We start from the raw sequence: 27,431 nt of genomic DNA, 5'->3' as shown, positions 1-27,431 counted from the left end.
AAAAATGACATGTCATTCCAATTGACACTATGGAAGATATTTATCAATCGGGTTGGGCACCTCTTACAACCCTACCCATAAATAAAAAGTCTTTTATGTCAGAACCCGACCGGTGAAGACCTCTAGCGCTACTTCGCTCCTATCTTATATAATGAATAGAACTAAACATAAAAATTATTAAATACATTTATAATCAAACGTCAACTGGCCACAAGATATTATTTAAGAAATATGTTATAAATTAAAAATTTTAAATAATTAATATTAACAACACATTTTATTTTATCATCAATCTAAAGGGGGAAACCCCCCCCCCCTATCGCAAATTTGTCTGTTTAAATAAACATCATTTTAAGCTAATAAAAATATCCCCCCTTCATACCCCTCCCCTCTCCCAATATGTACAATATATCACATAAAGGAAGTATTTGAAAGAAAAATTAGTAAAAGGTAATAACTATTTAAAATAACGACTATAATTCAAGATTTTTAGAAAAAAAAGCATTTTTATTAAAAAAAAATAAAAACCCAAAATTATTTTTATAAAAATCGAATATAGCTAAAGGCCTAAAATAAGTGGACTTAAATATCTTCAATAAAAATTATTGGGGAAAAATCCACCTGCTAGTGTTGAACGATTATTTATGCGGCAAAGCTTATACTTTTTGATAGTCGCTCTAGATTTGGGGATAACAGTATAGTAATGTTATTATTATTGAAATGCAATAAAAATTATACATATTTGAAATTATAGTCATATTTTTTATTTGTGGAAATAGAGATACGTAAAAAATATTTTAAAAAATATTCTAAAGTAGCGTAAAAAGTAGCTTTAGCTATTGCGCCTACTTTTTTTGTAAAATAGCGGTAGCGATAACGCGCTACTTTTAAAATAGCGTTTGACAACACTAATATTTTTTATAATGTTATCTTATCTGTGTAAATATAAGTTCAGGTTTAACAAAAAACATTTTGGTAAATAATTTACTAATGTATAGGCCCCAGCGGTTTGAGAGCTTAGCAAAGTGGCGAACTGAAATTGATAGAATTGTTTCGCATAATTTAGGGCAAGGCGTGTAAGATGCATTAGGATTAGGATTAGGCTGACATAAAGGGCAACCCCATAGTGTCATTAATACTTTTTTCGCGGTTTCATCTGATACTAGTATCTGTCATTATTTAGTAAATTTTGTTTTTAATTTATTCAAAAAATTTTCGGATACAGGAATTTATTTTTTATTGATGATTTTCAACATTAACTAATCAAATTTTAAATTATAGTTTAATTTTAAGTAGGGTCATCTCATTTCCCAATTAATTAAAACAGTTGCGACTTAATTCTAATTAAAAACAATAATAATATAATAAATGTAGGCCCAAATCTGGAATAGTTGTAACTTGTAACTTAAATACATTAGTGAGCTTTGGTAAAAATACATAACAATTAATAAAACTTTACCATTGAATTGACAAAAGAAAATATACCTTGCTAATCCAAAATGGATTATCTTGATTATAATGGACGATGGAAGAAGTAGTGGTTTTTTGCACAGGATACTCTAGGATATTGTAGGATAGTCGAGCAAGGGCGAAGAGTAAGGAGTGAGTCAAGGTAAGAGACGTGGTCAGTCTTGAGGCTTTGACAGTTTCATTGAATAAACAAAAATGAGAGTATAATTTTAAATGGTTCCATTTCTGAAAAATTACTCAATATTATATCAGAATCGCATTTAAAATTAATTAATATGAATTTTTGTCTATGCGATGCATAGTTGATATATATTCTTATTAATTTTTTGAAATAGCAATAAAATGAAAAATATTTCCTCTATAAATACAAACCTTGTTTAGCTGGATCGTCTCCGTTGGTGGACGAGAAAGGCTTGATGATATCATAAGTAGACCTTAAACAGCTCCTATAGGGACTGTCAAATCGATACTGAGCGTTCAAGAGGCAAAACGTACGCTCGTACAAATCCAAGAAAAAAGAGTCGAGTGCCGCTTTCGGTCCCATCTTTATAAATATAAATGAATAGTTTGAGCTGGATCTTCAGGGCTGGATCGGTCGAAGAAAATATTTTAAAGGGTTTTCTTAGATCAGGGGCAGGCCCAAAAAATGTGTGTGATAAAGGGCTCTAAGCTAAGCTATTTGGTACAAGATTTACCAATTCACTATAACTAAGAAAGTTAGGTAAGTGGGAACATTGTGAGCCATTATTTTTAATCACTATAATTTTCATTTTTCTTTTTAATTGTCATCATCTTTAATTTTACTTTTTCTTATATTTTGTCATCTTTTAAATTTTCCTATCAATTTTATTAAACTATTGAGAGGTTTTAATATTATTTGCAAATATTTAGTTGTCATCTTTAATTTAACTTATTTTTTTTTGCCATATTTAATTTTACCTTTCCTTATTTATTATTATTTTTTGACATATTTAATTTTACCTTTCCTTATTTATTTATTTTTTATCTTTTTCTTAACTTTTTATTAAAAAATATTATTTGTATTTAATTTTATTATGCTATAATTTTTTTTGGAATTTTTAATCATTCTTTATATGTTTTTTTTATTATTAGGTAAAATAATTTTTTTTAAAAAAAGTAACAAAAAATAATGTCTCACAATGATCTAACTTACTGAGTGTTTCTATATTTAGCCGTGAAAAATAAAGCTATTTTTGTGAATTGGTTTAAAATTATAGGTAAAAATATAGCTCAAATTAGTGAGGGTAATCACCCATTTTTAAAAATTTTATAACCCAGAGAGTACCTTGTTCCCATAAAACTTTTTGAGTTTTTTCTAAAGATTCCATTTTAATTAGATTGCAATTCATGTTTTTTAAAATATTTCGTGGGATAATCGAAAAATCGTTCCAAAATTAAGTATTTTAATTGCCAAAATATAATATTAAAGGACTCTTGTATTCCTAAAAAATTGAACTTTTACTTTCCTTTACACATGGTTAAGAGATGGAATTTTTTAAAATGAATTTTAAAAAAAGTTTGTGAACGATAATATAGATGGAATGGGAATAGTTCAAAAAAATCCTTAAGGCTGTGTCCTATTTTGAAAAAAAATATAATTGAGCTATTTATATTGCAAAAATAAAATAGTGTTCTAAACCATTTTTCGCCATTTACAAAAATATTTATTTAAAAAAATAATAGCAATAAATAAATTTGAATAAATTTTTCTTCAAAATTTGTTTATTTAGTAAATTTTTAGAAAAAACTGGTAAATATAATATTAAAGTATGCAGTTTTTCGTATTTTATTCTCGTTTTTTTGTGAAAAAATAATAATGGAAGATTTCGGACATGTTTCACAATCTTATTTGTTAAAATCTATAAATTTTGAGGTTTTTTAAATATATTTAGGACACAGCCTAAAGAAAAACTACAAAAATTTTAAAGCAGAATTAATTAATCTCATTCGGTTTTTTTTTGCTTGGAAAGTAAAAAAAGAAGGATTTGATTAGAAATAGGGGAATAGCAACCAATCTATCACAAAGTTTTTAATTTAATCTAAATTGTATCCTTCCTATGACATTTATATCAGTCATTGGTATTATGATTGAAAATTAATATATGCTTTTGATATTTGGATTAGAGTTCTGCAAGGTCGGGTTCGAAGCCCGGCCCTTTTCGCGACAGGGCTGATCGCCATTTGAACGAGTTGCACAATAAATATTTTAGGGCAGTAATTTATAGGAAATCACCGCTTTTGTATTTAAAGATATTCAACTTATAATGTCACATGAAGTGGACCTACCTATATATGACTATGGAAACAGGAGAATATATTCTCTATTAATAATTAAGGTCAAAATTATTCAAGTAACTCTACAAGTCTCTGATTTTTTTTTAGTAACCCATTTTATATTTAAAAATTTAAGGGGGTGGATAAATTTAAACTTTAAAATAACTATGTATTTTAAAAAGGGATAGAGGGCAATTAGCAATTATTCCCTTAACCCCCCCCCCCCCCCATGCAAATATATATTATAATATATAAAGCCTAAAACTTTTAAATTATAAAATATACATAATTTTAATTATATATAGGATTTTTTTAAATTACGGTAGGCTTGTAGGGGGAGGAAGCGGAGGCAACATACGTTCGTAAACGGGAAAAAAGCGTGTAAAATAGATCAGAGTTCTGCCAATAAACCATCCCATACGTTTTATTGAATACAGCATTTAGATTAAGGCCTGATTCCACTATGGATTTTATTACTGTTCCTTTACATTTTATCAATAAATAAGTATGAAATGAGAGAATGAAAAAAATTATTAATCCTACTAAAACTGATGTGCATAGATAAAGCCCTGTATTAAATTTGTAGTTCAGGTATGATAAATTTATCATATTATCCAGTTTGTTACGTCAAATTTAATTTATATAAGGGAGGGAGCATGTGAGCCCTAAATAAAATTATCTCATTTTATTCCACTTATTTACTTTTATGTTATACATATAAATAATTTTTTTTAATTTATACTTTTTTAACAGGATTAATTTTTTCAAAAAAAATTAGGAAAGGAGAGCTTTCCATGAGACACTTTTGAGCTGTAAAATATTGATTATTTTTAAATATTAAAATTATATATATTATTGCAACTACTTTATTGATAAAAATAAGCCATATCGGAAAATAATTATGAAAATAGTGAAATTTATTAACAAAATTTAAGCAAATAAAAAATACTAAATTGCAACAGGATTCTTGTGCCCAAAAAGAGTATTTACGTGGGATAAAGACCCATAAAAATTTTTGATGCATTTATTAGATCATTGTATATAGTTTCTTGCTCTTTCTTGAATATTTATCTTGATGTAGACAATTTAAAACCTTATTGTTTCATTAATCTTGATTTATATCTTTTTACTTTTGCACAATCTAAATTTGTTTTCTCCAAAACGGCTAGCAAGGACGGATTTTCATTAATTATATTAATGATTTCATCATGTTAGTTGTTCTTTTATTTAACATAATTTTTTGTCATATTCAAACTTCTATAAGCAAAAAAAAAGCTCATATGAACCTCTGAAAAGTAGCCCCATAGTTTAAATATATTTTTTGTTCAAATAAATAATAGGTTTTATCTTTTATATAAGAAAGTTATTAAATATATTTTTTATTTTTGATAAATTGCAGCATTTAAAAAATTACTTTTGAAAGTATAAAATCATATTGTGTTATAAAGATTTTATATGTGATCCAATATTAAAAAAAAATATAGCCGCATATACATAATGTATAGTCATACATATTTGGTTAAAAAAATAATTATTAGAGTTAGGTACTCTAAAAGAAAACCCCAAGGCTCGTAAGAACCTCGGATTTATAAGATCCCCGGCTTCCCTTATAATAATGGTTATAGTGCACTAGAAAATAAAGTCCCGCAAAATCGATTTCCATAGTGCACTAGAAAATAAAGTCCCGCAAAATCGATTTCCTTCAGCCCAGCCGCCCAAAATTCGATGATAAAAAATATCATTAGGGTTAAGTCTCGCCCGTTGATTATTTGTAGATAGGATTAGAAAATATATATCACAATTCAAAATATTTATTTTATTCTCCAATCTTTTCTTTATTCCAATATAATAATTTTTTTTAAAACTTTTCCTGTTTTAATTCATTTTTTTAACTGTTATTTATGAAAACAGACAAATTTCCGAACCACCACCCCCTTTGCCATACCTATGATCTAAAATATACACTGCAGTAACGTAGTTCGGAGGAGCGAATTGGGGCTCAAGTCTCCTGAGAACTTTAAAGAGCCCCACCGAAGAATTTTATTTTTAGATATTACCTTATTTTATAAATTTTAGATAGAATTACTTTTTTTTGTACTAAATAATTTAGTTATTTTGACTTATTTTAGACCAATGGGAAGCACTTTTATCATGTATGAGAATAGAGAAAACTCATTTTTAAAAAAAATGTTATTTCATCCCTCTCCATTAATTTAATAATCCTTGAGGTCCATCATTGACCAAATGTTGATTTCTAATAGATAATTTGTCCTCGTGCATTTTTAAAATTTGTTATAATCTTTATTAGTAATTTATAATTATTTTTCTTTATAAATTTTCACATTTTAAAAAAATTATAAATACACTGTGAATGATGAAAACATTTATAGTGTCCGGCAAGCATTTTCCCGGAGATAGTATCTGCATAATGTGATTAGTATCAAATAAATCCTAGTTCAAAATCTTTAAAATTTTATTTTATATTTGTTAAGGGTACAAAGTTGTTCACAATATTAATTGATTTTATGACAAAACTTATCAGTGCCTTACCACTAATGGATAATGCATCTACCCATAGAAGACTTAGACATCGAGGCCTATAAAGGTAGGATTGGATACCTACCACCAGGTTCACATCAACTAAATCCCATCAAAAAAAAATTTTGAGTTTTAAAAATTAAAAATCGAGCGATCAATTCCCGCCCTAATTCAAGAGATGAAATTATTGGAAATATTATTCAGCTCTTACACGGATTTATTCTTTATGATTTTACTAACTTTTACAATCACATGCAAGGCTATTTGTAGTTGGGTTATCGCGGGCAACTAATTAATTAGATAATCCTTATAATTGATTTGTATTAATAATTATAATATTAACTCTTTTAATTTCTAAAAAGGTACCATCATCAAATTCGTGGAACAATGGAATATTTTGATAAATTATAATTATATTTTTTATGTATTTTATTGAGTTATCTTATTATAAAAGTTTATAGTATTCTCGTATTTTTATCGAAATAAATGGATACAAAATTATTTACAATTAAGAAATTCTAAAATATTTTCAAATATTAAAAGACTTTTAACAAATAATGATTTAGAATTTTAGATGAAATTTAATCAAAATCTTACTTAAGCATTCTAAAGAAGATCAAGAAAATATATAATTTTTCATAACAAATTTAATATATTTACAACGTAATTTATTTTTATACTTAAACATGACGATTAATCTAAATTAATCGTTTGTTCGTATTTAATTTCATCAATAGGTATTAAATTAAAATAAAATCTTATATTGTTTACCCCCTTTTATTGTATATTTAATAATGACACTCGTTTCACTGTAAAATCATTGTAACCAGAGTTGCTAAGGAGCGGCGCTAATAAAAAATAGTTTTAGATATTATGGATTTCGATATCATAGATGAAGAAATCGAATTTCCATTTCCATCATACAAAAAATATTTTAAACTTCTAAAAGATGTTGATCCAAATGATCAAACAAATTACGGGCAAAATGTCTTTTGTGTTTAAATAAAACTATTTAATTTTCAAAAGTGAGCAACTTCAATCTAAAAAAGCATCTAAAACTAAAAAATCTTTCTTTTAAATACAAATTAATTTGAAAGATTTTTTTAGATTCCATGAAATTGATCATCAGGAAGATAATATATTGGACAAATATTTTTTAAATAATGATACCAAAATTACAATTTTTGATAAATTCCCCGAATTAAAAAATATCTTTATAAAATACAATACCCTGCTTCCCTCTAGTGCTCCTGTGGAGTGCCTAACAGGTCTTAGGGGAGAGGAGTGGATGTTTGATAGATTCTAATTTAAAATTTATTACTTTTAAAAGCTAATAAAAGGTTCTAAATATTTTGATAGATAATTTAATGTAACTAAAGCTTTTTGATAAAAAAAAATAAGATTATTTCGTATACCCTCTAAAAAAATGAAAATTAAAGGAGCGGTTATGGAGTGGCACTCCATTACTTGGAGCGGGAGCTAGCTCCTTTTAAAAATGTAGTAGCGGGAGAGGGAGCTAGCTCCTTTTGAGAAGGTAGGAGCGGGAGCTAGCTACTTTTAAAAAGGAGCGTTAACAACTCTGATTGTAACTAATAGTTATTGCTTGACTTTTGTTGTTAACATATCTTTATAGTAACGTTTCGCATGTTTGATATAGATAACTGGTGCCGATTTTAATGTCGATAGACAGGACACCTGAAGTGCATTTTGATTTACAGTATTGTGATGCTTTTGAAACATGTTGAGGTTAAAATTAATCCCCCTCATAAAATGATTTAACTTGCTAGAATAATTAAAAAATCATATTTATATATTTTTTTAAACTTTATATAAAAAAAATTATTTTTAAAACTTTTCTTAATTTATTTATAATGAATAATTTCACTATCTCCCGTATCTTAGATCGTTCTACAACTACAGGTTTGTAATATTTAACATTATATTGTTTATTATATAAATTTTTAGATTTTTCCTCACTTGAAGAACCATCTAATATAATTTTTTACATCCCCCGATCAACAAAACATATCAAATATTAAAAAAACAACTCCTATATAAATTATTTTCAAAATATTTCATGTTCAGCTTCAATTGACATAACAAATACCTTTATACATTCTTTAAAAATCAACTAAATAGTTCTACGCACATGTCAGGAAAAAATCGCCATGGCTAAAAAATGACTCAAGTAAACCTGTATATTTAACAAGCGAGTATAAAAACAATGGAGCAAGACCTCAATTTATCCATTAGCTCGGTAGACCGATTCAAGTGGATTACCTTCCCCGAACAATACAATGAAACCTTGGCCGATTACGTAATCAAAAAGAGGAGAAAAAAAGAATGATTCGGAATTGAAATCTAAAATTATTAAATACTAAAACATAATAGACTTACAATAAAAAAAATATGGTGAAAAATTTACCAACTAATCTCAGATGTATAAAATCAATGGTATGGAGCCGGAAAAGGGTTGGAAAAGAACCTGATAGACGGAATTTCCTAGATGTTATCAACATTCGTAAAGAAATTGTTTAAAAATGAACGTGCCATTCAAAATTCTTCTATTTAGATGAAACAGGTTTAAATTTCCAATATGAATGGGCACCTATGGGTATATCAGGTTTGTGTACCATGGGAATTAAATGGTCATACATTAAATGAAGATTTCTCAGAGTTATTTTCGAAATTATCATATAAAAAAGAAGAAAATTTAATAGAAAATATACAATGAAAAAATAAGTTAAAAAATATCACAATTTAAATAATGGTACTACCTTAAGTTTTACCCATAAAGAATTTGTATTTGTTAACTCATTCAAAAAGTTTTCCACTTTATAGTTAAAAACCTATTTTATAAAAAATCTCGGTTATAAAAACAAATTTTAAGGAAAAAAAAAAGATTATTTTAAATTTTTTAATAAATTTCAAATGTGTTTTTTTTATAATTTTTGCATGCAAAATACTTTTATGTGGATGGGGATTCGTCGTGATGTTTCATAAAATCATCACAATGGCTTTCATTTTTTTTAAAAAAATTTTATTTTAACAATGTTTGAGAAAAGTTTTAAATGGTAAAAAATAGACCAAATATAGACTAAAACGTATGCCCTATAATGCAATATTAAATTAATAAACACGATAACACATGATTAAATTGAATGACTTTTAAGCAATTGATGGCTAATGCAATATTTATATATATAATATTACGATAAATAAGTTATTTTTGAGTTTGACGAACCTAATTTTGTAATTTTAAATCATATCTTATTAAAGATAAAATTTGTTCTTTTTATTATGAACGTGATTTTATATAGTGTTGTGATGATTTAATGAAACATATTGACGATTAAATTCAAACCCATTCATATAAAATTATAATATTTGCAAAAATAATTAAAATATAGACAAAATATCTTTTATTATTCCTTTTGTTATTTTAATTATTTTTGCAAATATTATAATTTTATATGAATGGGTTTGAATTTAATCATCTGTTTCATTAAATCATCACAACACTGTATTAAAAATGTATATTTTATATTTGCCCTAAACGGATATATCCTCGTTCCATCCTAAGTTAGATATGACGGTTGCTCTAATCTTTAAAAAAAACTGGCCAGGAAACTCAGTCTTGATTATTGATTAATTTTTTATATCATGTTTACACTTCCATATTTATTCGTTTTTAATTCCTTATATGGACATTTTTTTGGTAATCTCAAAATTTTTATATATTTTTTTTTATGGAAAAGATAATGTAAGACATTATTGATAATGATGTAATTAATATATTAAGATTGACTAAACAGTTTAAATTTAATAGTTTTATTTTTGTTTATAATATAAAAACCATATGTATACCTACACTACACTATATAAGAAATTCAATTATGGAATATTGAAATTTGGATATGAAAAGAATTTTTAGAATCAATGTTTTAACTTTTAACGATACACATGTTTTTTATATTTCAATATTTTTTTTCAGGAACTGCTAATATCTTACGCTGCATTACAAGTGCGATTATGTTCACAAATTATTAAGGAATATTTTAATATTATTATTCATGAAAATGGTTTTCAGACAAAAATACTTAGGAGCAAAATGACAGCAGGCAGGAAATACCATAAATTGAACAAATCTTTTAAATATAATTTTAAGATAAATAATTTATAAAAAAGTGTGATATTTTTGTCCGGCATTCTATGAATATAGTAATAAATAGTAGTAAAATTTTACTGTGTAGGTTTACGGAATTTTTGTGAAATTCCTGATGTAATCCCGATACAATTTCTTTCAGATTTATTTCCAGCTTCATAATTTGTTTAGCGGTTATAATTTTTTCGATAAAATTTGAGCAGCACGATATTTGGTGTGAACATACATTTGATTGGGCTATTTTGGAAAAATATATATATATAATTATTTCATTTATTATAGATGAGTTGATATTGTCTAAAAAAAAATTATTTTCACTAATTAAAAACTAAACATTGTGGGTGTGACGTTATTAGTGTTGTTAAAAAGTCCGATTCGGGTAGATTTGAAAAAACTGCCCGATTAAGATTACAAAATAACGTTATGTAAGCCTAAAGATTTTGCTCATAGCTGGCAGAAATGCTTGGACATCTATTTGCCAAATCTCGATGCTTAAATAATATAATTTTAGTTATATTTTTCATCGGGCTGTTTGAAAAATAGACCCAAATCGGGAATTTTAACAAAGATGTTATTAAAAAATTGATAATTATAATTTATAAGAATATAGTTTAGTTATAAAATAGTATCTGGTCCTGAGCCAAACTGTTCGAGTTTAGATTATCGGAACTTATTAACCAGAGCCTGTTTTTAACGCGGGTTGGATCTACTTCAAAGATTTGATTATAGAATTTTTTAAATATTAAAAGTCCCTATGGATCAGATTTAATCACACTAGTCAACTTTAGGTCATAACCCAAATATGAAATCATATTATTTATTAAGCTAAATATTAATAACTTTTGTATGAGGCTAATTATAGACACCGGTTGTACTTACAGTACAATTCGAAATTATTAAAAGGAATACCGGACAGATTTATAAAAATAGGCCCAACGCTGGGTTCATACACACAATGTGACCATAAATAAATCTATTTATTTTGAAAAGCAACTATAAATTAAATGAAAATTGTCAATCGATAAGAGAAAATTTATAATCAGGATTTATAATTATTCAAAACAAAAATTCCCTTAAATGGGGATTTTTTTTTGAATAATTATTTTTGCTCTATAAGCAAATTATACTAACCTTTAACTGTAATCCCAACCTAATAAGGAGAGAAGGGAATGTGAAATAAATAAAATTTGTGTATCGAAATAAGTATCAGTATTGGCAGATACTTGATATAGGTAAACCTTTGATTTATGGTAATAATTTTAAAGCACGATATTGACAACCAGCAGGCGCGTACACAGCGGGGGGGGGGCAGGGGGACAAATCTCCTCCCCCCCAAGCCAAAAAATGCAGATGCCGGATATATTTTTCAAAAATATTATTGTTTATATTAATTTATATTTGTTAATATTTATTCCTATCTCATATTAAATATATATTTAATTACATTTATTATCACATTCATCAACTAAGTTATTTTATCAATTAATTTCGATTTCTAGTTTTCCGGCCTAATATTTACTTATTATTTTCAAATTTTTAGTGGCGTAATATTTATCTACCATTTTCAAATTTCTAGTCAAATAATAATTATTTCTGAAACTTCTTGTCCAACAGGGAGAAAGAAATTGCAACTTTGTCCAACGAGATGGAGTCTCCGCCATCAAGCAGTAACAGAAGAGCCGAGTATTTGCTATTACTGAAATATCACAATGGCCTGAAAGAAATATTTTCTCAGAAGCAAGAAAATTATTGGATTCAATGCTTATTCCAAAAAAATTTCTCATTAGAATGTATTATTTAATTATACAACTATTTTATGTATTACTTTTCAAAAACATGACATTGACTTGATTATGAATGAGAATAGCGGAGAGCATTTTATTAGAACTCAAGGAAATTATGAATTTCATATTTTAAATGTTATTGTTAAGTCAAAACAGAGCTATGCGTGTTTAATATTTGTCTCCCTCGACTTGCAGCAAGGCAAGCTCATAGTTAAAACATTAATATAGGATCAGTAGAAGAGTATATCTTAGATACAGATACATTTATAACCCAAATAAATGAATGGTTTTTAATTCATCATACACCCCTTACTAATTTGCAAATATTACTTCCATAAATGCCTTCCCAACCTTTTTCGGATGGTGATAGAAAAAAAAATATTTGTTGGATTTTTATCATGAAGATGTTAAAGTATCTTATGATGCCTTATTAGCTGAATAACTATGTTTTAAACTAATGAGAGAACATTCTCTTTTTTAAGAAGAATAACAGAGCCCTGCAGAAGTACCATTTGCAGAGCACGGCCCGGATTTTTTTTTAAAAATTTCAGGCCCGGTCTTGGTGTTTTTTAAAAAAATTCAGGCTCAGTCCGGGTGTGTTTTTTTAAAAATTTCGGGCCCGGCCCGGGTATATTTAAATAAATTAAAATACTGTCCGGCCCGGGGCCGACCTTGCAGGTCTCTGAAAAACATACCAAGAAGTACAACTTAGTAGATTGAAAGGTTTGGATCTTTTGAATATTCATAGGCATTTGACAACAAGCAAGACTGAAATAATTGAAAAATTAGCTCCATCTCAACGAAAATTGGATTTTACATTGTAAATATATAACATAGCAAATACAATTATTCCTAAGAAACTTTTTGTATATTAATCTATATTTCTAACATTTAAATTTTTTATACTTATATATAAATTTTAAAGGCTCAAAAAATTCAAATTTCTATTTTGGGTCATTTAAGTGATTCTTTACATATAATTTTTTTATAATTCACATTAATTTAAAATTGTGTATTAGAAATAGTTATTAGTCCTAATTATAAAAAACAATATTTATTTTCCCGTTGATGATGGGGGGGGGGGGGGGGGGGTTAACGCATTGTGAAAACGACTATAATTGCCTTATATTTATGCATGCTACAAGAAATCAGTGAGAAAAAATAAATTGGAAAAAAGACGTTTACATTTAAATGATTGGTCGTTCGTATCGATTTTGTTGTATTTATATATATCTTTATAATTTTTAAACCATTTTAATGTTGTAGTATTTCTTTTAAAATGGGAGTATATTTAGCCTTTTATCGATTTTTTTAGAGGAATTAATTAGAGAAATTTATTACACGATCGAATAAAAAAACAAAATGTGATCTTTTGTCGTCGCAAATCTATGTTAAATTCTAATTTTATACTGGTTGTCAGGCGCGTACGCAGGAATTTGGTCGTGGGGGGGGGGGGGGGGGATAATAAAATTTTTTAAGAAATATTAATGTTTTTTAAAAATATCAAGCATAAATTTATTAGGACTAATAACTATTTCTAATACACAATTTTAAATTAATGTGAATTATAAAAAAAATTATATGTAAAGAATCACTTAAATGACCCAAAATAGAAATTTGAATTTTTTGAGCCTTAAAATTTATATATAAGTATAAAAAATTTAAATGTTAGAAATATGAATTAATATACAAAAAGTTTCTTAGGAATAATTGTATTTGCTATGTTATATATTTACAATGTAAAATCCAATTTTCGTTGAGATGGAGCTAATTTTTCAATTATTTCAGCCTTGCTTGTCGTCAAATGCCTATGAATATTCAAAAGATCCAAACATTAAATCTTAAAATGTAAAATAAAGACACTCGTTACTTCAAAATCCTACATTCATCAATAATTCAGCCACCGGGTGCAATGATTTATTTTTTGGCGCTAACTCGACTTGGCTCAATTTTTTAGGCTGGAATTTTTTATACTTTTTAGGCTTCAACTTGGAGGGCTCTTAAGTTAGTCCAGTGATATAAATTAATTAAAATAAAAAGATTGATAAAAAAAATAGTGAATAAATAAATGGGCTGGGCCGTGTTTAAAAATTAATACAGCTCGATTTTTGAAACGGCTAACCCACAAAAAATATTATAGTCTAGACTACCACCCTCTTGACTGCTGCTTCTCCATCGGCCACCATCCACATCATAAGTAGTAAATTCGATTATTGCTAGATCTCTCCGTTCAGCTAATATTCCATCAACTTTGGAACGTGTAGGTCTTAATCTCGGGGACAATATCAGGCCTAAAGGAATGACATTTTTTCCATGGAGCAAGGGAATCCCGATAGCCCGGGCATGAATTGATTGATTTGCACCATCCTTTAGCTCCAATTCTTTAGTTAGAGCGGAAATTTATATTAACATTCCTAATATCATTTCAACCCCCCATTGTTTCTGACACAATCGATGCTTTTGGACCCAGAGTTCGGGATTTCTTTAAAGCCCTCGGCCAAAAAATGCGCTTATCTTCGGGTGATTCTCGGGAAGGTTTTTATTTATGTCAGCGAATTTCAATGGAAATTTGTAATATCAATCCACGGTGTCATAACCTAATGGCACCTCCTCACGTATTTTTTAAATATATTTTTTATTTTTTTTAAATAAAATGAGGAATTATTCTATTCGTACGAATAATGCAATTACTCTATTCGTAGTAGGTATATAATAAAAGTCAAATCTTAATTTATAATAAAAAAACTTTCAGTAAAATTAAATTTTTATTCAAATATAATTATAATTTAAAAAATATGCAATCATAATTAATAACAATTATATTATACAAATTTAATATTTCTTTAAAAAAAAATTCCAGGAGAGTGAAAGAGGTCTATTATATCCCTGCTCCCACGAATGGGTACGATGCGATTGAGGCATTAAAGTTTTAGAGGGTAAAATCAAAAGGGGAGGGGGTTTTGTAAAACTTAACATTCATATCAGTATTGATTTTATAATTGGATTTATTTTGTATTTCCATCAGAGACCTCCGCGTTGGCTTAGAGGTTTATGAATATTATTTGTCAATAGTTGAATAATCACATTCTAATATGACTGATCTGCTAAATAAAAACACATGAGTGCTCTCTTCCATGAATTATTATTTTTTATATGGTTTTAAAAAATTTTCCCGGGCTGGGTGAGAACATTAGTGGTAGGCACTGGAACTAGATTATTAAATCATATATAAGTTTGGGGGTAAATAATCCCCATTAGTTTGTTAAATATAAATGCAATATTATTTAAAAATAATGAATACTATTATGATATAAGCATATGCTTCTTTTTAATTAATTTCCCTGAAATCTTACATTTTATTAGGGATTTTTTATATAATAATATATTTTATTTTTTTAATGTATTACATTAAATAAAAATATCAAATTACGGTTGTTACATATAAAAAAATTTGATAATAATAATTTATATTATCCCATCACTTTTATTTTAATAAAATATTATTTTATCTTCCTTTTAAAAAAATTACAATAATAAACTAAAAAAGATTAGAGAAGATAAATACTATATAATTAAGCCTCCATATATTGATCACTCAAAGCGGTTTTGGTCATCAAGTGGGAGGTGGTCAATCTTTATATATGATAAGAGTTTGGATATTTTGTGTAGGAATAGACAGTTAAAAATAGGTTCCTTGTCACCTTATTTATTATTGTTAAACGAATCCATTTTTTAAAAATGCCTAGCCCAATATTTTAACCAAAAAGTATTACGCAATCCTGGAAATTTTACTCATAGATGGCAGAAAATTTGGATCTATTAACTAATTCTCGAGGCTTGCGTAATATTATTTTGGCCAAAATTTTAATTTAAAATAATCGAACCTATTAACAACACTAGGGTATATTAACTGGATTCCTATAGGACGTTATTTTTTTAGAGAGAAAAATATTCCTAGGAATAAAAAGGAAATACTAATATAAATAATTAAAATCTTTATAATACAAGGTTATTTAAGATGGGGCCGATAAATTTAATTTTTTTAAATTAAGATTCCAGATCCTAAAGGCTAGAAATCTTATTCAAATTAATCTCGGTTCCTGAACCGATTATTCATCTATATTAAGCTTAAGTTATTATATGTGATTTAAGAAAAACGAGAAAACGATCATTCATCCCGATTCCTATTATAAATTAAATTTTTGAAATTAATACTTTATAAGCCTTTAAACAAAATGTACAATCGAGTTTTTAATTGATTTGAAGTAAATTTTGACATTACATTAACCAATCCTACCCAAATTAACTATTATTATCAAAAAAAGTATATTTAAATCTCATTTAAACCCCAATCTATAATAAATTAATTAGCTTAGTGACACACTTACTCGGTGAATTTCCCGAAAACCTGTCCCATCATAAATAAATTTATGTATTTCTCATTTTCCGAAATAGACGAGGCCTTCTAATTCAGGGTTTCTTATAATATCTGTAATATTCTATCGATTTTTATTAAAACAAATTTATATAAAAATTTAGAATTCAACAAAATATAAAGTAAGAAATATAAATAAATTAGATATCAAATTTAGATAAGTTATGCTTGTATGAAAATATTATTTTGTATAGATTGATGGGGCATAAAGGGATTATTTTGGCATTGAGTATTAATCTAGCGATGGAGAACATTATTTCGCTAGACGTGCTAGTTGCAGGTATACAATGTACTTTCCTGCCTAAATTAGCAAGTCTTGAAAGTTCCAGTTGCTTTTTCTCCCAATAGATTAGTGGATCCTGTTCTTGTAGTATGTTGGCCGAATAAAATATGGCGTTATTGCTCTAGATTGCTAGTGTTAGTATAGTCTTTGCTTGAAAATATTTTGTTTGCCCATCTTCAACTTGAATCTCACTCTCCGCATTCTATGATACTTTATAAGTTTTAAGTGTCTAAAAAAATTGCAATGATGTTGGAAAATTCGTATTTAAATATTCTGAAACAATTTTAAGATCTTTTTTAGGCAGGATCAAATAGTTTCGCTACTATCTATTCCGCAAAATATTTTGAATAAATATTTATTTTGATAATGTTAAATAAAAAATAATTATATAATAAATTACTTGCAGTTCGGTAATTGGAAAACTATGTTTTTTGCTTTTTTTAAGACAAATGATATATGAGATTCAGATTCCTTGATTTGTATATTTGTTTCTATCACACTACTCAAAAATAACCCTAAATTAACTGTTGATCCCTTTTGAGAGAAAGAAATTCTACAGACTCTCTGAATGAATTTATAAATGTGAATAATTCGTCAACTAGATAAGATATTGAAAAGTTTTAAAGATGGTTTCCCTTTTTTATTTGACATGTTATTTATAGGGCTCTTGTTGACACCATGAATACTTTCTAGCCTTAGAGTATTTTTATTTTAAGGTTTTCATAATAATTTGATTTGCTCCACACTACAATTTATATTTTATTAATTTTAATATTCAGATGAAACGTTAGGATGGAATGGCCTTAATTCCTTTGTCAAGGTGTCAGTTTCTGGTTTGAGACTTCATCAGGGTTGCCAGGTCAAAATTTTCAAATTACGGGAGAAATATGAAAATTGCGGTAGAAATATAAAAATTCTAAAAAAAAATTTTGCGGGACTTAATTATTACGTCTTGATTTATTAAAATATATTAATTTATAAAAAAAACCAACGATCTTTTTTAAATATAAAAGAATGTAAACAAGATAAAATTTTATTTATAAAAACGATTTTAATTTTACAATTAAAATATATTTTATGTGAATGTCCCGCAAAACGACCGCAATTGGAAATCTACCGTGTGTATGTGCATAACATTATAGGGATAGGTGCTTAATTATCACGTATCACGTTTAAATATATAATAAGGTACTCCAAAAATAAGAAATAATACAGATGTAACTACAGTTGCGGCAATTTTAATCAATCTTGTAGTGCAACATTCACAGAGATACTTACAATCACAATGTTGGTAAAATCTTTTTCCCATAATATTTAACGACTCTAATATAAATGAAAACTATACCTGTAGAACAAAAATGAGCAAGGCTATCATCAATGTTTTAGGACCTAAATCTAGGAGGTCAATTCTTGATGATTTGAAAGATGGGCATACATATGCAATTCTAACAGATGCATCTAATAAGGGGAATATTAAAATATTTTCCTTGATCCTCGGCTATTTCAACAAAATTAAGGTCGTTTCAATAAAACTATTAAATTTTTTCCCATCAAATAGTGAAAAATCCAAAGACATAGCTAACCATATAATGGTAAATATAGCAGATTCGAGATTATCAATAAATTGCATGTCAGCTTTCTGATCTGATAGTGCCTCAGTGAATTTGTAAAAACAGAGTGTATTTACAGAATTGAGTCAGCACAATGTTGGTTGCGATATGTTCCTAATACCCGCCATCGATTAAATTTTAAAATTTTATAAACCTTTAAAAAAATATTTCTTAAATAAAAATTATAAAAACTGTCCTAACATTTTGAAAAATTTTTCCAATAATGAATGGCAGAGATATATTTAGGAATGATTTTACATGTAAGAAATCTACTACATGCTGTTAATGTGTAGTTGCAATCAGAAGAATCTTAACAAAGATTCACAAAATTATGCTACAGATGTGTTCATCTTTACAGTTAAAAATTAACAATAAATTTTATGGCGCCAATTGCTAAAACTTAATTATATTTTATTTGAGATTTAAATAATAGAACTAAATGTTTACCGTCGTTATTGAGATATTTATAAAATTCCTGGCATGTCATATTATATATTTGTTTAACCATTAGGCCTCTAATGTTGTTAAAGCAATCCGATTTCTCTCATTTTTCCAGGCAATTCTTATCAGGCTAAAAATGCGCTAGGATGAGGCATTAGAATGAGGTAAGGAGAAGACATACTCGCATATTTTTTTCAAGCATGGGGATTATTACGAAAAAATTCTACCTATAAAAGAATTACAATCTCCTCAAACAAGGCATCAATGTCTTTCAGTATTTTTAATATATTTACTAAATTATAAAAACCATCAATTAATGGTTTCTGTTCCAAGGTCATAATATTTATACATTAGTAAATAGAATTATTAAAATCAAATTTTGATTGTAAATATTATAAAATTGTCTTAATAAAAATTGCTTCATTTAAAAATGTATTAATTAGAGTGTTATTTGAACATTTAATATAATATTTTTAGCAATAGCGCCATAAAATTTATTATCAATTTTTAACTGTAGAGATGAACAGAGCTGTAGCATGATTTTGTGAATCTTTTTTAATAAAGAATATTCTGATTGCAACTGAATATTAACTGCATGAAGTAGATTTCCTACATGTGAAATGAACCAAATATGCTTCTGCTATTTCATACTCGAAAAAAATTTTCAAAATTTTAGCACAGCTTTTAAAATCTTTATTTAAAAAGTATTTTTTTAAGGGTTTGTAATATTTTAAAATTCTATCGATGGCAGGTATTAATGACAACCACCTGATAGGTATATATCGCAAACAACTCACACCATTTTAAGTCAGACCACTTCATTAACTCTTTTAGTTGATGAACTAAATTCGTTAAAACATTTTATCACAATTATTTCGACATCCACAGATAGTACAGTCATTGCCTTCTTGCAAGAATTATATAGCATATGGCATATACAGCCAATTCGTATTAATTCATTATTGTGCTGCCTCAATTAGGTAAATACATTTTGATCTTTGCCAAAATTCACAGGCATTATCAGCGCAGAAAGCTGATATGTAACTCATTACCCTCAGCTATATTTACCATTATGTGGCTAGCTACATCGTTGGATTTTTCAGTATCCGAGGAAATAATTTTAACAGTTTTATTGAAATGTTCTTATTCTTGTTGAAATAGCGAAGGAACGAGGGAAATGTTTTACTATTTCCCTTATTAGATGCATCTATTGCATATGGATGCCCATCTTTCAAATCATCTAGAATTGACCTCTAGGATTCAGGTTCTAAAACACTTGTGATAGCCTTGCTCATTTTTGCTCTACCACAAGTAAGGTTTGCACTTATATTGGAGTCGTTAAATATCATGAGAAAAAGATTCGACCCACATTGTGATGATATAGCTCTGTGAATGTAGAACTACATGATAGATGTATACGATTTCCGCAAATGTAGTTGCATCTGTATTATTTATTATTTTTGAGGCTATTTTTGTGTTGCAATCATGTTGATATACTCCCCTGTACTGACTTATATAAATGAAATGATGTTGATTTATTATTGGATAAAAATAAAACAGGATAGAAAGAAATTTACAAATTAGACATGTTTTTCGAATAAATATTTAAAATTTATTTTAAAAATATAAAAATAATCAATTAATGTCTCTCAAAATCATTATTTATATATTAAAACGTTAAAATACTTTTATAAAAAATTGCGGGAGAAATTAAATAATTGCGGTAGATTTTTGCGGGAGATTTCCAATTGCGGTAATTTTGCGGGAGAAAGATGTCTGCGTGTAAACTAAAAAATTGCGGGAGTCTCCCGCTGATGGGGTGAGACATGGAAACCCTGGACTTCACCTGCATTGATATATAGCCACAACGTCGATGCTCACGCCCTTATAGAAACCCGAAAAATCATCAAATATAGCTTCATCGACGCTTCTTACTCATTCATACCCATAGCCTGCTCCATTCTTATCAATACTTTTTTAAAGAATTAGGGAAACGAATTAGCGAAGACTGATCAAGACTAAGGAATCTTTTTTCGACAAAAGCTTGCTAACACTCGCCATAAAATTAATAGATTATTAAAAAAATCAGTATATATATTTTTCAGAAGATATAATTAATTTTGTACTTTTTGTTACATATTCATTAAAATTCTTACAAGTATAGTTAAAATTATGTTTGATCATTAATTCTGCTTTCTAAAGCGGATAAATATAACTAATTACGATCTTTCCGCCTTTAATTTTTTATTAAACTAAATATACGCTCTGAATTAGCGTTTGAGAATATAATATTGCATATTTTTCAAAATTTGGCTCAATGTTCTTTGAAAAAAAAGTACTGAAAAATATTTTTTAAAAACTCCGGGCGGGTCGAAAAAAATTTTGAAAAAAAATCCAGGCCGGGCCGTGCAAATGGTACTTCTGCAGGTCTCTGATATATTTAAAGCAACGAATTCCTACTTTTAAAGTTGTCTTAGAAGTTCGAACCTTTCGATATCTTTAGAATCTATAATTTTCTTTAAAACAGATACCGTTTGTGGGTCTACTGAATCCGGCATACATTTTATTTGATAATGAAGCATGCCCCTCTTTCTGCATTGTAAATTGTATGACATAGGCATAATATTTTCATTCAAAGCTAATTCCATCATTTTTTAAATTGGAAATATGTTCTTGTCTTGTTGAAGGTTTTTTTTACAACATGGACTCCTCCGGCTGATAACAAATGTTATATTGCATATTATACAAATTGCATTTAAGCTATATTCTTTATCTTCTCTGACCCATTAATAAATCTATCCAGTTATTTTGGATTTCGATTTACATTTTTGAATGTTGTATTTGGAAAAAAAATGAAATATCATGAAATCATTTAATTAATCAATTAAGGCTATATAAAAATGTTAAAATTTATAATAAATTTCTTACTTCTAAAATACCATATTATGTAGATTGATTTCTAAAAATTATATAAAATACTTACTTCATATTTACTTAAGAAATATTTTCATCATCAGAATCTGAGCATTTAATTATATAATTTTTTTTTAGAATTCTTTGTTTTTTCCTTTCTATGGATAAAAAAAACAAAAATAAGATGCCTTTTTAAATGTATGATTGAATTAAAATAAAAAATGATGGCGTCAGTTTCTGGTTAAGCTTTTTATTTTATATTTTAAAAAATAAATAAAAAATCGGGAAAATTTTTTTTAGGAAAATCGGGAGAAAGCGTAAATCAATCGAGGCGTGTTTTGGCGAAAGTAAAAAATCGGGAAATTACGACAAAAGCGGAATATCGGGCAATACTTGTCCCGAGAAAAATTTTTATTTAAAAGAAATCCCGACTGGCCGTGCAACTCATGTTTCTACAGGTCTCTGATATGAATAAAATAGCATTTTAAAAATTTTACACGCCACGCCGTCGCCTTAATCGGGATCTGACGGCCCTATAATCAACAGCTTTTCTGCCGTGAAGAAAATTGCCGTTGGTGCACAGGTCTAAGTATATTCTAGAATATTATGATAATAAGACGATTCTTAAAAACAATTAAAATGATAATATAAGAGACATGTCCAAGCCGAGAAATGTTATGATTTTAAAATCCGGGACTGGTAGATTTAATAAAAAAAATTATATTTATTAGTAAGTTGGAAAATCATACAATGGGACGTTTACCTGAAACAAATGGCAAAATTATTTAAAACAAACAAAATTTTAAAAAATTTTGGGCCGGGCAAAAGTGATCAAATAAAAAATCCTAGCCGAGCTAAAAAAATTTCCTACAAATCTCGGGGGAGGGGGAGACAGACTTAAAATTGGAAATACTAAAAAATCTCGAGTGGGGCCTACAATTCTGACCTCTGCAGGTTTCTGATTAATATATGGGATCGTCGTACAAAAAAAATATCACTGAGGTGGGGGGGGGGGGGACTAAATTATTTACGTATAATTCTAAAGTGTATATATCGAATATAAATAATTGGTAATAACTTGGATAATATTAATCATTATGCAATATATTTTTTATTGCACTCCCTTCTAAGTGTATGAAAATGGCAAAAAACGAAATATCCACAATATTTCTTAGGAAGGATGGTGGGGGTGGGGGGAATTTATTGGGGGCCCTGATGATACATTAGCTTTAATTTTATTTAATCATCAATTTTTGATCCTGTCATTCTGAAATGGAAGAAAATAAAGGTGATTTTTTAATACTTATTTTAAAAAAGTGACCTTGAGTTACATTTGCGAAAATGATGTGCCATGAGAAATTTTAGGTAGTCGTTTTTGATTGAATTTGGGTAATACTATAGTAAGTATGTGAGATGTCTAAGTTGTTAAAAAATATTTCAAATTTAATTCTATGTTGAAAAGAATTAGATAGTAAACTCTGAGTCTCCCCTAAAATTGCGCGATTTGCATTTTAAAAGAAAGGTTATTCTAAGAATAGTTACTTTTTTTAAATAATTCATTTTCAATCAAAAGTTTATAAAAAAATGGGATAATTTTACCAGTGTTTTTATGTGTCTTTTGTCCGCGCATTTTGGAACTTTTAAAAAGAATCTCAGGGCCCAAATGCGCTAAGAAACTCAAATAAACTCTCAATCAGAAAAATAAGCATTAAACATATCAAAAAAAAGTTCAATTGCTTAGGCATGTAATTTCAACTAATACAAATGAATATGCAATCAACTAGTAATAAATCGGACATTTAAATTAAATATAAAATTTATTTCGATTTTTTTTAACAAATTCAAAACTAGTAAATTATCGTAATATTTTAAAAAACAAGGATTATTTGTTAAACAAAAAGAATTTTTCGGATATCGTGCTTTAACTTCTTTTCTTATATTTAAATTGCCAGCAATTAACATGTTGGGGTGAATTAATTAAATAAAAAAATGTGCATAGTTATATATTATAAATGACGATGTACTAAAAAAACCTAAAATGTTGATATTCAAATTTTTAAAAATTATTAATTCGAACGAGATATTTAAAATTGTCATTTATTCATAATATATATTTTAGTACCCAATAAGAATTCAGTTAAATTATGTGATTGTAACAGAATCCTAATTTTAAACCCTAATTGATTACTGTATGGCGTGTCACCGACTGATTTGTATTCAGCGATGCTTCAAAAATGATCGACAGTTTCTAGATAAGCATTTATCTTTAAAAATAATGATAAAGTGATAGGAGATACTCTTTTTTTATGACAGAGAAGAAAACTAAAATAATAAGTCACTTCTTTTGTTAATTCATCTTGTTAGATTCATAGTTGGTGGAGAAGTTGTAATCTCAGGATCAAAAATATTGAAGTTTAATTAATTAAGATTGTTGACAATTTAGAGGCGTAGTGAGGATTAGAGAAATCAGATAGGAGTTGATGAGATAACTTTCTTTATGACAGAGAAGAAAACTAAAATAATAAGTCACTTCTTTTGTTAATTCATCTTGTTAGATTCATAGTTGGTGGAGAAGTTGTAATCTCAGGATCAAAAATATTGAAGTTTAATTAATTAAGAATGTTGACATATTTAGAGGCGTAGTGAGGATTAGAGAAATCAGATAGGAGTTGATGAGATAACTTTCTTTATAAATACTAATAACTTCCACACTTCTTATTAAATTCATCTTCATCAGTGGTTTAATTTTAAGAAAATATATTCCAAACTTTTTTTAGAAATAGAAATTTTATAATAAAAAAAGGCCTGGGTTAATTTTGGCTATACCCAAATCAAGTGGGTCATTTGTTAAAGCTAATTTGAGCTCTTCTTTATTATAGATTTCAAATTAAATTGGAACACATTTATATTCAATCTCTAAACTTTAGGAATTTAATTATTTTTTTTTAATTTAAATTTTTTTGATGTGGCAGATGGTTTCAAAGGGCAAAGCAACTTCAGACAGTGCGCTTTACCCCTCCACCTACTGTGTGAAACTTAAATCTTGGGTCATCGATTCTACGAGTAAATAATAGATACATTTCAATTTATAATCTAATGTTCACATAAAAAATTTGCTATATGAATTTTAAAAAAATTAAAAAAACAGTAGGCTTCCAAGACTAGAGGTCTGTATAGCGGGGTTTATCCCTTCCATTCTAAGATAGGACGTGGATGGGCATGGTAAAAGATTTGGAACATGGGGGAGAGTGGGCGGGTTAAAAAAATATTTTAAAACAATGAGCTGGTGATGGGCGGGGGAACTTGCTATATTTTTCGGCGAAATGAGCAGAACAGACTTCTATTTATTAAAAATCTTTTTTTTATTATTGCAAATTTTATAAGGTTTAAGTTATAATATATTAAAACAAAATAACTAGAGCCAAACCAACCAATGAAGTGATCTTATAAAACATTGGGCGAATTTTTTCTTTTGCTTTTTTGTCTATTTTATTAAGTAATGAGTTGACCGACACAGCCTAAAATAAATGATTTCACTCAATTTTTAATTTGGCCAAAATTTTGTTACTAATAATTTTTTCCTTGGCTTCGTGGGCAAAATGCCCACTTGGTATTATGACCACCCCATGCAAATTCCATGATTAAAATTAAATATATGGGATCCTCTAATGTAATTATAGTACTATTAAATAATATGGTTGAATATTAATCATAATTAGATATCGTTTACCAGGAAAAGGACTTTTTGGAATTTCGTCTAATAAATCTACACCTTCTTGGGAGAAATATTTCTTTAATGGTGCGCAAAGGTCTAAATATGGCAAATCAGAATGTTTTGGAATAGTCTGAGATGAAGATGGAAATTCCATGGAATTTTGTCGATATATGAGTAAGAACAAAATATTATAGATAAGTTTGTTGATCAAATGCATCCAATTTGATCTTAATAAAAAATTTCTATTATGTCAAGATCCTTGAACTATGAAATCATATTTCATTATTATTAAATTAATTTATTTTAAAATAATATATTCATTGAATTGAATAAATTTTAGGATATCCTTCTAGGCTGATTGAAATAACGTCATTTTACCTAATTAAAACAAATTTTATAAATTTAGCAAAATCTTGACTTTTTTAGTTTTTTTTAATTTCAATTATATTTTTCCAAAAATATATAAAACATACGATAATTATCAAAAAAAATGAAATTTTATAGCATTTTTTTCTTTTTTGCCTCTTTCCTATTTTTTTAAAACAAACTCGGGTGGGGTAAAAATAAAGAAAATTATTTCTATAATATAATTTTATATCTTATATTTTTTTTGAGACCATAAAAAATAAAAATGCAAATGAGAGAAAATATTTTGAATGATAATTAAAAATTATTTATTTATAATAGATTTTTTAAACACAATCAAGTTAATGTATCGTAGTAACGTCTAGTTTTTTTTCTATTATACGTAATATAATATAAAACACAAAATATTTTTTATTATTTATTTATTAATTTATATTACATTTTTCTACAGTACTTATTGTAATACAATAAAGCATTACTACAATTGTCATGACAAAATTTTGTAAATAAATGTAAAAAAAATGTCGATAATCACTATCATCTAGTATCTTACTATTATTTTATTATAATTTTTCACATCTACGTTTTTTTTTTAAATATTAATATATGTAATAATAACAAAAGGAGAATTCCATATAGGCAGTAACATCACTAGGGGGTGACACGCAGAGGCTCGAGTCCCCTGGAAGAGCCCACTCAAAATAAAAAAAAATTTTTTTTTAACCAAATGTAATTTTAAAAATGTTTGTTAAAATAAAGGTAATTTGGATAATGTTAGCCTTAAAAAAAGGTAATTTTGAAAATAATTTGAAATTTTTTTTGAGTTCCATGAGTTTTAAGGCTAAGGCAGTGTTGTTAAACACTACTTTTAAAAGTATCGCGCTATTGCTATCGTTTTCAAGTGAGTAGCGAGCTATTAGCTATTTTAGGCTATTTGGATTTTTTTAAAAAAATTTTTTACATAACTTTATTTCCACAAATAAAATATTGGTATAAAAACATGACTATAATTTGTTACACATATATATATATATATAATTTATTTAATATTGCACTTTATAATAATAACATTTTGTACTGTCATCCCCAAGTCTAGAGCGACGATTAGAAAGTATAAGCTTTGCCATACTAAATAATCGTTCAGTACTAGCACTTGAGGGCAACGCAGTATTAAATTTAATAAACACACTTTTTATATGAAAAAAATCATCAAAGATATTTAAATGAGTATTTTTAGATTTAAAAAAATAATCTAGAGGTTCAATAATATTATTATTAGTTATTTTAAAAAAATCGTCTATGGAAGGCCGCGGTTTCGATCTTGCTATAGTATTAGTATCGTGGTTAGGCATGGCATTTTTTAATGTTACCATCAGCCTATCAAGTTGCCATTTAGATTCAGTCAAATTAATGTAT

The 27,431-nt window shown here is 27.3% G+C and overlaps 1 protein-coding gene across 1 annotated transcript in view; it reads right to left on the bottom strand.

The window, feature by feature from the left end:
• The window catches only part of LOC135931886 (glypican-6-like), a 31,960-nt gene extending 6,138 nt beyond the window's left edge, over positions 1 to 25,822 (bottom strand). Inside the window, exons 1-6 of the mRNA XM_065469192.1 lie at positions 25,665 to 25,822; positions 10,550 to 10,705; positions 4,087 to 4,247; positions 1,843 to 2,014; positions 1,486 to 1,637; positions 989 to 1,169 (exon numbers count right to left, since the gene is read on the bottom strand). Of these exons, the coding sequence (XP_065325264.1) occupies positions 989 to 1,169; positions 1,486 to 1,637; positions 1,843 to 2,014; positions 4,087 to 4,247; positions 10,550 to 10,705; positions 25,665 to 25,803 (961 nt within the window). The 5' untranslated portion in view covers positions 25,804 to 25,822. The remainder of the gene's footprint in view (positions 1 to 988; positions 1,170 to 1,485; positions 1,638 to 1,842; positions 2,015 to 4,086; positions 4,248 to 10,549; positions 10,706 to 25,664) is intronic.
• Positions 25,823 to 27,431: the final 1,609 nt, after the last annotated feature.

Source organism: Gordionus sp. m RMFG-2023, chromosome 1 (assembly GCF_954871325.1).
Source record: "Gordionus sp. m RMFG-2023 chromosome 1, tfGorSpeb1-WG-v2, whole genome shotgun sequence".
NCBI classification, from domain to species: domain Eukaryota; kingdom Metazoa; phylum Nematomorpha; class Gordioida; order Chordodea; family Parachordodidae; genus Gordionus; species Gordionus sp. m RMFG-2023.
Note: the sequence above shows the minus strand (reverse complement) of the source record. Positions and strands in the feature narration are given on the sequence as shown.